Raw genomic sequence first — 17,235 nt, 5'->3', positions numbered from 1 at the left:
ACAAACAGGAAGTTAATATCACCAACCATTCCCATTTTATTAAGGTGTATCCATATAAATGACCCACCCTGTACAATGAATGTGGGTATAATCAGTTTTCTGTTATCAGTCAGTACAGGTAGTCCCCTACTTACGATGGTCCAACTTAGATTTTTCGAAGTTATGATGTCGGAAACGAGACGAGAATTTATATAAAATTGTGTAAAATGTAAATTTTCAAGTTGCCGCGGCAAGGGAACGTTTCTTTGGGCTGAGCGATGCAGTACAATACGTTGCCAGAAACTGAGATGCGAGATGTCTTAGTCTAGCTAGCGATCGGTAGAGATCCGTGATCTTCTTTTTACAGCACTTTTCGATACGCTTTTGCCGGAAGGAAAGTTAGCTTTGTTGATTTGACCTCGATTCCCTGCGCGTGCATGAGAAGCGAAGAGCAAACAGCTTCTAAAATGGCATGTGGAGAGACACCAAAGTGAATGCTCAACGCAAAATAATCTGTGGATGACTTTTTTCGTATTATCTCTGAATCGGCCTCCAATTGGGATGCAAGTGATCTGGAGACGGAGGTCGAAAATGAAGGTGAGGTACCGGCATCAGCTGATCGTGGTGCTGAACACGTTCCTGTAGCTGATGCATCCATGGCAACGTTCGCCTGGGATGACTGACACTTATGATGACACGAGGTACAAACCAGATTGCGTCTCACTGCAATGGTCACCCCCTGCACACCTGTCTTACAAAGACAGCCAGCCCACCATGCAATTTGCCTTAATGATGGCTCAGTTGGTAAAGATGTCATCACCAAGTTGCACTTGTTTTACTTTATTCTATTTTTATTTACTGAATGCTGTGTAATACACCTGGGCTTGAAGCCCTGAAGTAACAGTATTATTACTGGAAGTTGAACTATTGTTTATTTTATTGTTATTATTTATTAGTTAAATTATAATGCAGTTTAAAGTTGTTTAAAAGTCACTTTAGTGCGTCAGTGGACAGAGAATGTTAACATTAACAGAAAGTGTAGTTGGTTTACAAAAAAGATTGACTGTTTATTCCTTTTTTGTGACACTTTCGGTCTAAATGCCTCTTTAGATGGTTGACAATATGTTGTCAAAATTATAGTTTAAGTGGTTTGCAAAATTTGCTCAATAAAAAGGCTCCATATTTTGACTGTCATGCAATGTGCTTCCTTCTCTCCATTAGTGCCACCCCCTTGAAAACTATCACTTTATGGGGCCATGCAAGCCTGTATTAATACTTGTGTGCACATTAAAATGTTTTTTTGTACAATTCTCATGACAGTGGAATCGGTTATTCTTAGCCGGTCTACTGCAGTGGGAAATGTGGTTAACATCCACTCATGCATGGGGAAAAAAATACTATTAAATACCGTGAAACCAGGATAATTTAGAAAAATACTGCGATAGCGTGATACCGTGAATTTTGGTCATACCGCCCAGCACTAATACATATAGATGAATATCTGTATATAGTAACAATGCGGGTTTGACTCCACGCTCCCATCTGCTGCTTGGAAGCCCTTGAACCCAACACCATCGATAGATATAACCAAGGTGAGCTAGACAGTGGAGGCAACAACTGAGCAAGGGGATGGTAAAGATGTGCAAAGGTGCTTTTATTAAAATAGTCAACAAAAACAGTGTTCAATAAATAGTGCAAGGATCCAAAGTTTTTCATCATTAAATAAATAATCCCATAAGAAAACGTGGAGGTTAAAAAACAATAGAAAAAACAATAATTTAAAACCAGAGGTTAAAACGTTCATATAGGAAGCAATCTTTAAAAACAACAAGCTTGGTGCTTCTTCTATGCTGGCGTCTCGCCTGCTTCTCCCGACTAGGCTTTGCAGCAGGCGAGACGCTCTCTGCAGCTGCCCTTTTCCATATCGCATCCACACGAGACTGGAGACCTCCCGATCCCTGGCTTCGGTCTGGCACTCATCCCAGCCCCGAGACTTGGTTCATACCAACGGCCAGGACGCACACGTTGGGGAACCCACCAGCAAGCCTCACGACTCCAGCTGCCTTTTCCGGCCTTCCGCGGCCAGTCGTCTTTCCCTGGTCACTCCCGCTACCTGTTCGCTCAGCGGGAGAGACATCAACTACAACCCCTGAGTGTAGGCCTAACACCCAGGCTTCCTCCCAGCTGCCCGCTAGCACTCATTAGCTTATTCACCCACACGCTCTTTGTGGCTCTCTCTCTTGCACCGACATGCTTCCCTAAAACCTCCGTCTCCTTCTCTTTTCTTTTCTCTTGTTCTTTCTGATCTTTTTCTCAACCGACTCGCACTTCTTTTATATAGTGAGGGGCCATAGCAGCTGCAGCACATTAGCCATAGGAACAATCGCGGATGATGGCAGTCCCTCACCTGTGCACTAGGTGAGAAACGCCCACACCTCAGATCGCCCCGTGGCTTGCTATGGCCACTACGCCCCCTCACTAAGCCACTGCGAGTGCGGTGATTATTTATTTAAAAACAGCCTTTGCTAAGCGAGCTGTGGACCCATAACACCACATATATATATATATATATATATATATATATATATATATATATATATATATATATATATATACACACACAAATACATACACATATATACATACACACACATACATATATATGTGTGTGCGTGAGTATGTATGTATGTATGTATCATATATAAATAAATGCACACATATGCATACGAGTCTGTCAATGTCATAAACAAAAATGAAAACGATATAAAAACTGTTAATGAAACCTGTAACATAATATTCAACAAAACCGAGATGAGAAAGTAATATGGTATGAAATGATTACAGTAGCTGAAAAGATTAACTGAAATAAAATAGTGAATAACAAAAATTTTCAGTTTTTCGTGACCATATCTGTAAGAACACAGTTGAATCCATGTCTGCATTGCTCATAAAATGCTGGGCTTGCTCTGTAGGTGGTGAAATTTAAAAGATTATCTTTCTCTAATTAAGAAGGCATTAGCGAGCATCATGACTGAGTTGGTAGAAGAGATAAAGCACACCAAGCGCTGTGTGGGAGTTTATTTGAATATAACTCCGAAAGCGACAATAGTAAGTGCATGGTGTTAGAGCGAGGTAAGTCGTGTGCCGTACGCATTAAGTGTAAATCTGTGACAAACCTTGTAGTTCACGTAAATAGGCAAATAGGCAAAATGTATTTTATTAATTATAATTAAAAGCAAATAACAATCAGTATAATCAAATCAAATTGAACAGAATCAAAATTCAACCCCCAATGAAAAGAATGAGAGGAGAGCCAACCAACAAAGGAAATCTTTGAAGCAACAAGGAAGGGTGTCCTTTTCCCCAGTATAGAAGCTTATTCTAAAATGTTATTGATCAGATCCTGCTATATTTTGGAAAAATAAAATAAAAGTTTTGCACAGATCCTCTCGGTGAGAATTACATTTTTTCCCAATTTCAGATTGTATAGGACATCAGTTACCCACTGACTTAGAAGTGGTGGGTTGGGATTCTTCCAGTTGAGCAAGATAAGTGTACGTGCTAATAGTGAGGTAAAAGAAATTCCAATTTGTTTGTCCTTCTCCACTTTAAGCCCCTCTGTGAGTCCACCATACACAGCTGTTCGTGGGTTAGGAGGGATTGTGACATTACGGCTATCTGATAGGCATGCAAAGATTCTGGTCCAAAACGATGTTAATTTGGTGCACTTCCAAAACATGTGGCTCAGCGAGGCTAGAGCTCATTTGCAACATCTGCTGGTGAATTTTGAATTAGAAACATTTTGGACAGTTTTAATCGAGATAAATGAACTCGACAGAAGATTTTATGTTGAATAATTGAGTGCTTTGAGAATATGGAGCGTGAGTGTATTCTGTGCATGGGTGCCTTCCACTCCTTTTCTGAACTACTTACTGAAAGATCCTTTCCCCATTGTACCCTGAAATCTTTGAAAGGAAGGGTCTTCTAAAATGTTTTTATACATTGTGGAGATGCAACCTGAGTCTTCCAGATGGATCAGTACTTTTTCTGGACTAGAACTAGGTGGAAGGTGAGGAAAATTGGGCAGGTTCAGTTTAGCAAAGTTTCGAGCTTGAAAGTTGTGTTGACGAGATGGTAAATTTGAAGCTTAATTGCTCGTAGGATGCAAAAACTTTATTGATGCACAAGTCTCTAAATGTTTTAGTCTCGGACATTTTCCAAGCTTTAGATACTGTGTATGTCTGACAGGGTGAAAAAGAGTGGTTGTCATGTAGAGGTGCAACAGATAAGAGCTTCTCCATCTTAAAGTGCTTCCTACATTGGTTCCATATTCTCAGTGAATGAAGGGCAGTTGGATTATTAGTGTATTGATGATAGTTGGTATTTACTGGAGCACTGGAGCAGAGAATATAATGAAATACTGGAAATTTCTATTGTTGACCAAGCTTGTGTATATTCATCGATATCCGTCTTTACGGCCTGTATATTTGCCACCCAGTAATAAAATCGAAAGTTAGGTAGTGACATGCCATCGCAATTTAGCCTGAGACATATTTCTGGGCAAAGCAATGAAAAGGAGAGGCTGGAAACCACAAACACTCAGAGCACACATGCAAGTCCAAATCCACATAATATAAGACAGCAAACATTCATGTCATGTTTATCAAGTTCAGCAGCGTGGGAAGCACACTCAATTGAACGCCAAAAATGCAAAGAAGCCAGAGTAAATGTGTTTCTTTATTGAAGCTGGCATGCCTAGACTGCAAGCCCACGTGACATGCAGTTTTTCAGAAAAAAGCCCTGCTTCGCCCGACACCAAATTTAACATGCCATGTGCTGCACTAATAAATGCGAGCATCACATATAAAATTAATACAGCAACACAGCGTAAGTGTTGCGGGGGTACAAAATCTGTAAATTTATTATATTTTGCTCAAGACAACAGATGAACTAAATTCAGGACACATCAAAGCATATCTTCTTCCCAGCTGTACCTCACTTTTAAAACAGCTGTTCCAACAAAGAAAGGAAGACATGCTAGTGCCAAAGCCTATCGATTAGTTTCTGGGCATCTAGTGACTAAATTGGTTTACAGCCTGGGAAAGGAAGACATGCCAGTCGTACTAAGCAACAACAAAAGTTTCATTGTTTGGGGAAAACGGATGTACTCAAGATTAAAGAATATTAGCAAAATGCTTCCATCATATTGACAGCCAGCCAATCAGGTGTATGCAACAATCATGTGTTTATAATAAATATGCCTCGTCTGAAGAGCGACATTAGGGATGAAGACATCATGTGAGAACAGAATGACGTCAGAAGAGGGCGCCAGCAGCGTGCGGCCATTTCCATCTGATTATCAGATTGCAAGATCACAAACCGCCTGCAACATTCATCCTTGACATCTTAGTTTTTCGTAAGCTTTTTTCTAAAAAGACTATATATATCCAGCCTATACTATCAGTACTATTTTCTATTATTCTTTGTTCCACTGGTTTTATTATTCCTGTAATAAATACCATGCTGCTTTTAACTTTCTATGCTTTGTCTTCATGTCTAGGGTGACTAAAGTAATAAGGTAAATTTCTTTGAGCACTTGGTGCAGCCGGAGGTTTTTCCATATGCCTTGTGCTGTGAGGTTTATTAAGGCTGAGGGTGAGAGCTCCCCCCAAAAGTAGGGAACAGGACGCAAAGTAAGGCATTCTTGGCTGATAAATGGCCTATAGTCAAGAGTGCTGAACCTTTGTACGTTTGAATATATTCTTGGAGACCAAAAGTAATATTTAGGTCCGAGATATTATTAAAACATCATATGTTGTTCGTGCCGATAATAAGTAAGTCTCATGAAGTGCCAGAAGAGTGACAAGTTGAGTTATTCATAAGGCACTTGTGTGGTTTAAAGTGCTAGAGCTTAACCAGCGGTGTGTGTGTGTCATTCATAGGGCATTGTTGAGTTTTTGTGTGTGTGTGTGTGTGTGTGTGTATATCTGTGTATGTGTGTGTTAATCTTAAAGTGCAACAGTAGACAAACCCAGTAACAAACCTGATGACCACATTTACCCCTAGGTAAAGGATAAGTAGAAGGATATACCACGATAATACAACAGCATATCAGAAAAATGGTAAAACATGCACAGAAAGGAACCCTTTGTGTAGACGCATGGAGCAAAGAGAGTCTGACAGCTTTGTTTTTGGGAATATTTGCATGTGTGTACAATTTACCAACTAACCACATGCACCACGCTTGAAGTTTACGTCACTTGTCATATGGACACGGGAGAAGCCTCAACAGTACTCTGGATGAATGGGACATAACAGAGGTGAAGGTTATGATATTAGCGATAGACAACAGAGCAAACATAGTAAAAGCTATACATATATGTTGGAAAGCATGGAAGCAATGAGGCTATCATAATTAACCATTGAGATATACAAGATATGTGCAGCACTGATTTCCTCTTTCCATCTTACCTTTATGTCATGAAAAATGAGTGCATTTTTAACATGAAACAAAATAAACCTTCACGTATGGAAGAGCCAATCCTACCTTGAAGCTCCTATCAAAAATCACAAAGGTGTTTGTTTAAACAGAATAAGAACAGAATGTTAATTCTGCATAAGCTGTAATAGAAGGGTTAAGTTTTATTCACCGTGGATTCGACTGTGTAGTAGTGAAACAGGACAAACTTTAAAAATCAATGAACAAACAGGTATTGCTAGCTAGTGGGATTGGTACGCTTTAACACGTGGCAAGAGGTACACCGACTCGAAAGGGGGCTGGCACGTAAGTGAGGAGGGTCCCGTGCGGCTCCCCACTCCTGAGGTCCTGCCCCTCCCCCTCAGGCCCGCAGCCTCTCTTTCGGATTAGCGCGAATAAATCGCTGCCGCAAGCAAACTATGATTCTTAGCGCAATGACAGAAGTCGCAAAATCAACCGGAATGTTCAAGCAAATTATAGAAAAAAAAACCCCAATCTGAATCCATCAAGTAGTTCTATTGTTCGCTAACTTAGCTAGAGGCAAGGTAAGTTCTGGGGCAGTCATGCGAGTGAGGAGGGCCCAGCTTGGCTACCCACTCCTGACGTCACGCTTCCCTGTCCCCTCGGTTTACAGCCTCTGTCTCAGATTTGCGCGACTATATTGCTCCTGCAAGTGAATTATGATTCTTAGCGCAATGAGAGAAGTCGCAAAATCAGCCAGAATGTTCAAGCAAATGATAGAAAGAAAAAAATCCATTAAGCAGTTCTGTCGATCGCTAGCTGAGTGGTTATAAGGTACACCCCAAGGCAGATGCGTGAATGAGGAGGGCTCCGCCCCCTTCCCCTCGGTCTGCAGCGTCTCTCAGATTAACGAGAATAAATCGGTACCAGAAGTGAACTATGATACATAGCGCAATGAGAGAAGTTGCAAAATCAACCGGAATGCTCAAGCAAATTACAGAATAAAAAACTCAATCTAAATCTATTAAGCAGTTCTCTCGTGAAAAGCGGACAGAAAGACGTTGGATTTTCTATTATATAAAATAATATTAATTAATAAATATTAATTATTTATAAAATTAATTAATAAAGAGAGAGAGATAAAATGGCACACTAATGAAATTTTTAAATGCCGTTAAAAATTCTAATGAACAAGGTAGACATGTATGTATTAATGGAATAATTTAAGGGACTTTATGAAGAAAGAGATAAAAAAAAGAATGCATTTTGTGAGAATTTCTTGTTGCAAGTTGGTTCAATCCTGAGATTAAACTTAAAAGGTAGAAATGTGCATGTACCTGAACAAATATTTTTTATTACAAAGCTGAAAATGGCTGAAACTGTGTAATCTTGTCTTTTTTTGCTGCTATGGTGCGATTGTGCTCTGCTGCCCCGGTCAATACAAATGACTAGGTGCTTTGTTTTTTTTTGTTTTTTGCTAATTTCATTTTTATTTTATTTTATTTTTTTTTCCCTAAAACTAAATAGGAATTTTCTGCTTCTTTACCTCTTAGCTTGCCTGTGTGCACTGGCCACTCCTTATCTTCAAAGATCTTCACAGTCATTTGTTTCGACAGGGGCAGCGCAACACAATCACACCATAGCAGCAAAACAAGACGAGGTTACACAAGTTCTAGAAATTTCAGTCAACATCACATTCACTTAGCTAATAAAATAATTAGATTAAACCCAGAAAAAAAACCCAGCTGGGCAGCTACATCAGAAATAGTAAGAGTGACAGCTAGAAGGGTGCTGGGTGTGACATCTGGACAGAGGAAGGAGGAAAAGGAAACCTGGTGGTGGAATGAGGAAGTACAGGAGAGTATACAGAGGAAGAGGATGGCAAAGAAGAAGTGGGATAGTCAGAGAGATTAACAAAGTAGACAAGAATTACAAAGAGATAAGGAGCAAGGTGAAGAGCGAGGTAGCAAAGGCGTATGATGAGTTGTATGAGACGTTGGACACTAAGGAGGAAGAAAAGGGCCGGAGGGATAAACAGAGGGGCTGAGCTGGGAAGGATGTGCAGCATGTTAGGGTGATAAAGGATAAAGATGGAAACTTACTCACAAGCGAGAAGAGTGTGTTGAGAAGATATAAAGAGTACTTTGAGCAGCTGATGAATGAAGAGAACGAGAGAAAGAGAAGGTTGGATGATGTGGAGATAGTGAATCAGGAAGTACAATGGATTAGCAAGGAGGAAGCAAGGACAGCGATGAAGAGGATGAAGAATGGGAAGGCCGTTGGTTCAGATGACATACCTGTGGAAGCATGGTGGTGTTCAGGAGAGATGGCAGTGGAGTTTTTAACCAGATTGTTTACTGGAATCTTGGAAAGTGAGAGGATGCCTGAGGAGTGGAGAAGAAGTGTACTGGTGCTGATATTTAAGAATAAGGGGGTTGTGCAGGGCTGTGGTACTTACAGGGGGATAAAATTGATGAGCCACAGCATGAAGTTATAGGAAATAATAGTGGAAGCTCAGTTAAGAAAGGAGGTGATGATTAGTGAGCAGCAGGATGGTTTCATGCCAGGAAAGAGCAACACAGATGTGATGTTTGCTCTGAGGGTCTTGATGGAGAAGTAGAGAGTAGATCAGAAGGAGTTGGATTGGTCTTTGTGGACCTGGAGTAAGCATAAGGCAGGGTGCCTCGAGAGGAGTTGTGGTATTGTATGAGGAAGTCGGGAATAGCAGTGAAGTACAGGGTGAGTCAAAATTATGTTAACACTAATGATACTGCTATGTGTATAATCATATACAATTTTTGTGGACAATTTATGTGCCACATATAGTACATGCATTGAACACGATGGCAAACAGGTTGACCGGATGACATTCCTGTAAATCATCTTGCACATATGAAGAATGTTTTGTGAATAAATTGTTTCCGCCATTCAAATAACATAAGATAGACTCATCCTGCATGCATGAGTGGTATAGGATATGTAAGAGGGAGGTGTGACTGTGGTAAGTTCTGCTGTAGGAGTGACGGATGCATTCAATGTAGAGGTGGGATTATATCAGGGATCGGCTCTGAGCCCTTTCTTATTTGCAATGGTGATGGACAGGTTGACAGATGAGATTAGACAGGAGTCCACGTGGACTATGATGTTTGCTGATGACATTGTGATCTGCAGGGAGCAGGTTGAGGAGACCCTGGAGAGGTGGAGATATGCTCTAGAGAGGAGAGGAATGAAGGTCAGTAGGACCACCAAGACAGAATACATGTGTGTGAGTGAGAGGGAGGTCAGTGGAATGATGAGGATGAACAGAGTAGAGTTGGCGAAGGTGGAGGAGTTTAAATACTTGGGATCAACAGTACAGAGTAACTGGGATTGTGGAAGGGAGGCGAAGAAGAGAGTGTAGGCAGGGTGGAATGGGTGGAGAAGAGTGTCAGGAGTGATTTGTGACAGACGGGTATCAGCAAGAGTGAAAGGGAAGGTCCACAGGACGGTAGTGAGACCAGCTGTGTTATATGGGCTGGAGACGGTGGCACTGACCAGAAAGCAGGAGACAGAACTGGAGGTGGCAGAGTTAAAGATTCTAAGATTGGAATTGGGTGCGACGAGGACGGACAGGACTAGAAATTAGGACATAAGAGGGTCAGCTCAGGTTTTGAGACAAAGGAGAGATGCTGGGTATACTGGGAGAAGGGTGCTAAGGATAGAGCTGCCAGGGAAGAGGCAAAGAGAAAGGCCTAAGAGAAGGTTTATGGATGTGGTGAGAGAGGACATGCAGGTGATAGGGGTGACAGAGCAAGATGACAAAGACAGGAAGAGATGAAAGAAGATGATCCGCTGTGGCGACCCCTAATGGGAGCAGCCAAAAAGAAAGAAGCAGGTTAAACCCAGAAAAGCAGCATTGGCCATATGAAAGTGCTACCCTTGAAATGTAGAATATTCAGGAGGAAGTTCAGCAGGGTGTTCTCGCTGACATGCCTCTTCAGTTCTGGCAAGATAGAGTGGCTGTGTATCCTAAACGCACGCCTGCGGCTTTATATGTTGTGTGGTCCTCTGCCTCACAAGCATTTATTGAACGCATATTCTCAGCTTGTGGACACTGGATAGCAAAACAGAAGGACAACTTCTCTGGGACACATAACTGATTCACACTAACAATCAGGCTCTGTTTCGTATCAATATTATGGTTTGAAAAGTAAATTCTGCAATGGAGAATCTAGTATTTGTTGTATGCTTTATAACAGTTACATTTGGATTGCTAATTTGATTGCAGAGGTACAGTTTGCCCTGCATGAACAATCACAAAAATATAAGCATCAAACAAAATATAATGAATGTGTACAATTTTACTTGTTTGATTTTAACAAGAAATACCTCTAAGCACCTACTGACAGTAAACAAAAAATATTTCCAAATATATTAAATCTACAGTTTTCACATTAACCTCCATAACATCACTTATATAACATCATTATTACTTTGTCAAATAAAAACTAAACTAAAACTAGGCTAACCTAAAGTAATATAATATCAGAAGTAATATAAAAACTAGTAACAAAGGACAAAACTGTAATAACCTTGTAGTCTACAGTGCCATTTCTCAGTGTCAAGAAAGCTAAATTAAACACACAGTGATTCAGTGTTGTATAATAATAAAATGGGAAAAGGGGGGTGAATCCTTTTTACAGGCAGTGTGTGTGTATATGTATATACCAGTAACGGCACGCTGCACGATAACGTGCAGTGGATACACTTGTCTTGAGCATTCATAGCTTTCAGACTCTTGCGTTTAGAGGTTGATGCACTTGCTGCTTCCTGGGCAGCTCTTCTTTTCTCCACCCTGTAGTGGCCTGCTTCTTCTCTTCTTTTTGCGTTAAAACTGATTAAGTCAGTTTTTGTGTTGCAATTACTTAGTACGTTTTTATTTCATTTTTCACTTAAGCTGGCACTTAAGTCTTCAATCTGCCTCAAGAATAATTTAATATATGAAGAGGGAGGGGAAGTGACGGCGAAGGTGATAGGAATGAGAACAGCGCCCATACGCATGTGCTGCCCTACTGACTGCTGTCGAGAGTTAATTCTACAATAAAATATAAAAAGAGGAATAACATTGGAGGTCAATCATCACCCTGACAGTGGATAGTAGAGGTCACGTAGTATATGCGTACCAAATTTCAGGTCAATAGGTCAAACGGTTTATGAGCTACAGGTGATTTAAAATCCTGGACAGATAAAACAAACAGCCACGGTAGCATATTATATAAGAAAAAGTATAAAATATATATTATATATATATATATATATTCACATATAGTAATAGACGGCCAGGAACCCTGTCCTGCCGGGAAGCCTGGAGGAAGGAAGGACCGGGAGAGCAGCACTTCTCTTCCCTGGGAACCTGATCCCTGGAGGACAGCGCTTCCGCTACACCAGGAAGTGTGGATGGACCAGAGATGGTGTACGCCCGGAGTGCTTCTGGGTGCAAGGGCAGCACTTCCGCCACACCGTGTGCTTCTCGCAACTGAAGAGGGCCCCGTGGCAGATGTAGACCAACCACATGCGTTACCTGGTAGGTAACCACCCATACAATCAGATTGGGACTCAGAACACAGATGCTATGAATGTAATTACTCCGATCTACAGGCTGCCAAATAAACGAACCACACACCGTGGCACAGCGTAAAGGGACTTCGTCTCTGATATTGACGTTCGATCCCGGCAAGGGGTGCAGTGGAGTGTGTGTGCGCCTGATGAGCCCAAATAAAGGCAAAACATGTGTTGCGTACTCTTTGCATCATTTGACAGTAGACTATGTTTTATTTATTTATTTATATATATAAAAAATAAATATATAATATATAAAGAAACACATACATACATATATACATACAGTCTATTCTGCCACTTCTATTCACTTATGGGAGAAAAAATGATTATTTGTTATCTGGTCAAAGCTAAAAACTGAAATGTCATCTCCGTCTTCAACGCCCAATATGAAAAGGCCACCTCTGTTATGAGTGCTAAGACAATGCACTTGTTGATTTCATGTTAAAAAACTTACGTTTCTCAAGCAGATCAGCAGGTAAGGATAGTTCCTCCTCCTCCTCCTCCTCCTCTTCTTCTCCACCACAGACTACCTGAATTATCTCGTCATCGGAGACCGAGGTTTCAGTCTTCACATTAATAGAATCCTGATGTGAGAAACACTCCTGATCAGACTCGCAGTCCGTCATCTCTTCTGTCTCCTGATCAGACTCACAGTCGGTCAACTCCTCTTTCATTTCTGGACAGGTGACTATGCTGTACTCAATCTCTGAAGACTCATCCCCCTTCAAACTGTTTTCATTTTGCAGAAGCTCCGAGACTTCTACTTTAACGGTGACCAGCTGTTGTTTAAAGTCTTGGTCTTTCATGTCATCAGTCTCCCATTCACAATCCTCCTGTTTCACGTGGAGAACCTTGTCTGTGGCATTAAAAGACTCCAACTCACAACCATCTTCTTTGATCAGCACTGTTCTTTGCTCCATGGTATAGTGCTCCCTCTGGAGTCTGCACCTTCTTTTAAAATCAGGCGTTCACAGTTAAAACCTTGTAATCCAGAAGCAAACAATTCTAAAAAACAGAATAAATTTCACCACTTTAATAATTGAAACATTGAATATCAAAACAGGAAATTCAAAGTAACTACAGTGTTGCTGGTCTCTTTGTAAGACTGAATATGTACTACCTCATTTTCTAACATGAAAAAATGTCACTTAAAGAAAATGAGTTGCAATGCCCTGAAATAAAAACATCACAGAGAACAGAACTTCAAAATCAGTGAATTGGCGAAGAGTGTTTTTGCAAAGCACAGTCTAAGCATTGATAACCAGAATTTCGTTTGCTTGTTTTAGGTGTGTCACCTGCACTGGCTGGGGTGGAATGAAATGCAGATGTGGTCACTCAACATGGACCACTTGGGGGAGTTTGGAACAAAACTATGGTCTCCCACAGGACATGAGGCAAATCTGCACAAAAGCAGGCAGAGGGAGGTTCAGTAGTATGGATCTGCAAACCGAACAAACACACTTTCACCTTTTTATATTACACCAGAAACGGCGCACTGCATGATAATGTACAGTGAATCCACTTGTCTTACAGTTTTCATCCTCTTTCTCTGTACGTTTAGCATTCGTTTGCTCAGAGGTTTATGTGCTTGTTACTTCCTGAGCAGCTCTTGTTTTGTCCACCCTGGCCGCCTGCTTCTTCTGTTCTCTCGTCGGCATCTTTTCGCATTAAGTCTGATTCCGTCCGTGTTTGTGTTGCAATTACTTGCTACGTTTTCTATAATTTTCACTTAAGTTGGCTCTTAAGTCTTCAATCTGCCTCAAGAATGATTTAAGATATGAAGAGGTAGGAGAAGGCGACGATGAAGTTTGGTAGTGATGAGAACGGCGCATGCGTGGCCGCCCTGCTAGCCACTGCCGTGAGTTGATTCTACAATAAAATAAAATGAGGAATAACCTTGGAGGTCAATCATCACCCCGAAAGCAGACAGTAGACGTCACGTAGTATATGTGCACTAAATTTTAGGTCAATACTTCAAACGGTTTGCAAATTACAGGTGATTCAAAATCCTGGACAGACAAACGGACAGCCACGGTAGCGTATTATACAAGAAGACTAGCTGTGTATGGTCTTCGGGACAAAAAAATCAACCCGAAGACACGCCTAGCAGTTTTACTATATTCATTAACTCGGAGAGGCATCAGTTAACTCTAAAGAATTACCCAATGCAGAGGACGCATCTTTTGCTTGCTGCGTCTTTCGTAAAAAGACCCTGGCAATGCCGTATCTTGCTGGCATACGAGTCCTATTAATCTTTGTCTCAAGAAAATACCTCCAGACAGGCAATGTTTTAAGTGAAAGCATCAAACCTTGCTCTCCGCTGCTGAGGTGTTTCACTGGCACATCATTATGCCGTTATGTCTATTCATCTGTGCCATTAGCATGACGTCGTTCAGGGGCGTCCATCTCCGATCCTGGAGGGCTGCAGGTTTTCATTTGAACCCTTTTCCTAATCAGTGACCAGTTTTCACTGCTAATTAACTCCTTTTCCCTTCATTTTAATTGCCCTGTTTTTTTAATGATTCCGTCCAATGAATTCATTCTTTTTTTTCATTAAATGGCAGCCAAACAGAAATGAGACGTTAAGCGAACCAGCAGATGACCGGCCAAGTCGGGGCTTCAAACTCCAACCAATTTCTTAATGTTAATTAAACCCATTATTTAATTCCATGGCTTGTTGCTGTTCTCATTTCCAAAACTGTTGATTTCTTTTAATTTTTGCTTTTCTAAGAACACCATCAAGATGTTTTGGTGGCCTGAACAGATCAGCCTTACTGAAGCCTTCACCTTTGTTTAATTTTCAGATATTGTGTGATGGGCACAAATTAGAAAGCCATGTATCGGCTCATTTTGTGTCTCATTATTGTTTGGCTGCTAAGGAAAAAAAAGAGAAACAATTCAGAGGTCTGAGTCAAGCCAATTAAAATGAAGGTAAAAGAAGTTAGTTTGCAGCAGCTGCTCACTGATTAAGAAGATGGTTAGAATGGTGTCCTGGGAATTTAGTGGGTGTTTCAGGTCATTCACAACACAGTGAAAGCTGAATGCTGTTTTCTATCACCGTGATGATATCTCACACTGCCACCTGGCGGAATTTTCCAGATTTACGTAAAGTACACACGCAAGTATACCCAATAGAACGCTTGCGTAGCAGTAGCATCTGAAGGCACACACTTTGTGTGAAGCATAAACCCGGCCTTAGAAATTGGCGTCAACAACATGAAAGCACGGACGCATCCTGCCTTTTGTCAACGGTTCAGGCTGGTGGTGTTGGTGTAGTGATGTAGGGGATGTTTTCTTGGCACATTTCGGGCCCCTTTGTACCAACTGAGCATCGCTGAAATGCCACAGCCTATCTGAGTGTTGTTTCTGACCACGTCCACCTCGTTATGACTGCAGTGTCCACATCTTCTGACGGCTACTTCCAGCAGGATAACATATCATGTCACAAGACTCAGATCATCTCAAACGTGACAAATGAGTTCACTGGGCTCCAGTGGCCTCCACAGCCACCAGATCTCAATCCAGTAGAGCACCTTTGGGATGTGGTGCAACAGGAGATTCACATTATGGATGTGCAGCAATTGTGTGATGCTGTCATGTCAATAAGGACCACAATCTCTGAGGAATGTTTTCCAGCACTTTATTGAATCGATGCCACCACGGATTACGACAGTTCGGAAGGCGAGAAGGGGGTCCAACCTGGTACTAGTAAGGTGTACCTAATAAAGTGGCCAGTGTGTGTCTAGCTGTGTAAGCCCGTGCTGTAAAAAGCCTCGGCTCCTAGCAACCATGGATTCTGGTAATTCAATCAATCAATCAATCAATCGCTCACATCGGTTGTGCATTAGCAGCTAAGCGAGGTTCTTCTTTTTCTCTCTGGGGGTTCGTTTTGCAGACGTGTTCGTCTATGTTGCCTATCAGCGGCTATGCAAGTTTCTCCTCGGAGGTTTCGTTTTGCTGTTCTGCTCACCTCGCTTGTGTATTAGCGGCTAAGTTAATTTCTCTTTTCTCGGCAGTTCTAGTTTGGCAACAGAGTCGCTTTCTTTGGGCTTCATGCTGTAGCCTCGCACTTCCGGGTTGGACAGACAGACACACGCACTTCCACACGTAGACGTTTATATAGATATACATATAGATATACAGTATCTCACAAAAGTGAGTACACCCCTCCCATTTTTGTAAGTATCTAATTTTATCTTTTCATGGGACAACACTGAAGAAACAACACTTTGATGCAATGTACAGTACAGTACAAGTGAAAAATGTCCAAAGTGTGCCCAATTCACCATTTTCCCTCCCCGATGTCATGTGACTCGTTCGTGTTCCAAGGTCTCAGGTGTGTTAAATTTGGTGTTATCGCACTTACACTCTCTCATACTGGTCACTGGAAGTTCAACATGGCACCTCATGGCAAAGAACTCTCTGAGGATCTGACAAAAAGACTTGTTGCTCTCCATAAAGATGGCCGAGGCTATAAGAAGATTGGCAACACACACCCTGAAACTGAGCTGCAGCACGGTGGCCAAGACCACACAGCGACAGGTTTAACAGGACAGGCTCCACTCAGAACAGGCCTCGCCATGGCCGACCAAAGAAGTTGAGTGCCTGTGCTCAGCGTCATATCCAGAGGTTGTCTTTTGAAAATAGATGTGCGAGGGCTGCCAGCATTGCTACAGAGGTCAGCCTGGCAGTGCTCAGACCACACGCCCGCCGCACACTGCATCAAATTGGTCTGCATGGCTGTCGTCCCAGAAGGAAGCCTCTTCTAAAGATGATGCACAAGAAAGACAAGCAGACTAAGGACATGGATTACTGGAACCTGTCCTGTGGTCTGATGAGACCAAGATAAACTTCTTTGGTTCAGATGGTGTCAAGTGTGTGTGGCGGCAACCAGGTGAGGAGTACAAAGACAAGTGTGTCTTGCCTACAGTGGTGGGAGTGTCATGGTTTGGGGCTGCATGAGTGCTGCCGGCACTGGGGAGCTACAGTTCATTGTGGGAACTATGAATGCCAACATGCCCTTCGGAAATTGGGCTGCAGGGCAGTATACCAACATGATAACAACCCCAAACACACCTCCAAGACGACCACTGCCTTGCTAAAGAAACTGAGTGTAAAGGTGCTGGACTGGCCAAGCACAACTCCAGACCCAAACCCTATTGAGCATCTGTGGGGAAGGTGGAGAAGCTCAAGGTCTCTAACATCCACCAGCTTCA

General features: G+C 41.8%; 1 protein-coding gene across 2 annotated transcripts in view; it reads right to left on the bottom strand.

Annotated features, from left to right (window-relative positions):
* Positions 1–17,235, bottom strand: part of LOC120528124 (gastrula zinc finger protein XlCGF26.1-like) — a 34,623-nt gene that overhangs the window by 8,761 nt on the left and 8,627 nt on the right. For both annotated transcript variants that reach the window (XM_039752171.1, XM_039752170.1), the window contains exon 2: positions 12,474–13,024. In XM_039752171.1, coding sequence (XP_039608105.1) covers positions 12,474–12,939 — 466 coding nt within the window. In that variant the 5' untranslated portion in view covers positions 12,940–13,024. The remainder of the gene's footprint in view (positions 1–12,473; positions 13,025–17,235) is intronic.

This window comes from Polypterus senegalus, chromosome 4 (genome assembly GCF_016835505.1).
Source record: "Polypterus senegalus isolate Bchr_013 chromosome 4, ASM1683550v1, whole genome shotgun sequence".
Lineage (NCBI taxonomy): Eukaryota > Metazoa > Chordata > Cladistia > Polypteriformes > Polypteridae > Polypterus > Polypterus senegalus.
Note: the sequence above shows the minus strand (reverse complement) of the source record. Positions and strands in the feature narration are given on the sequence as shown.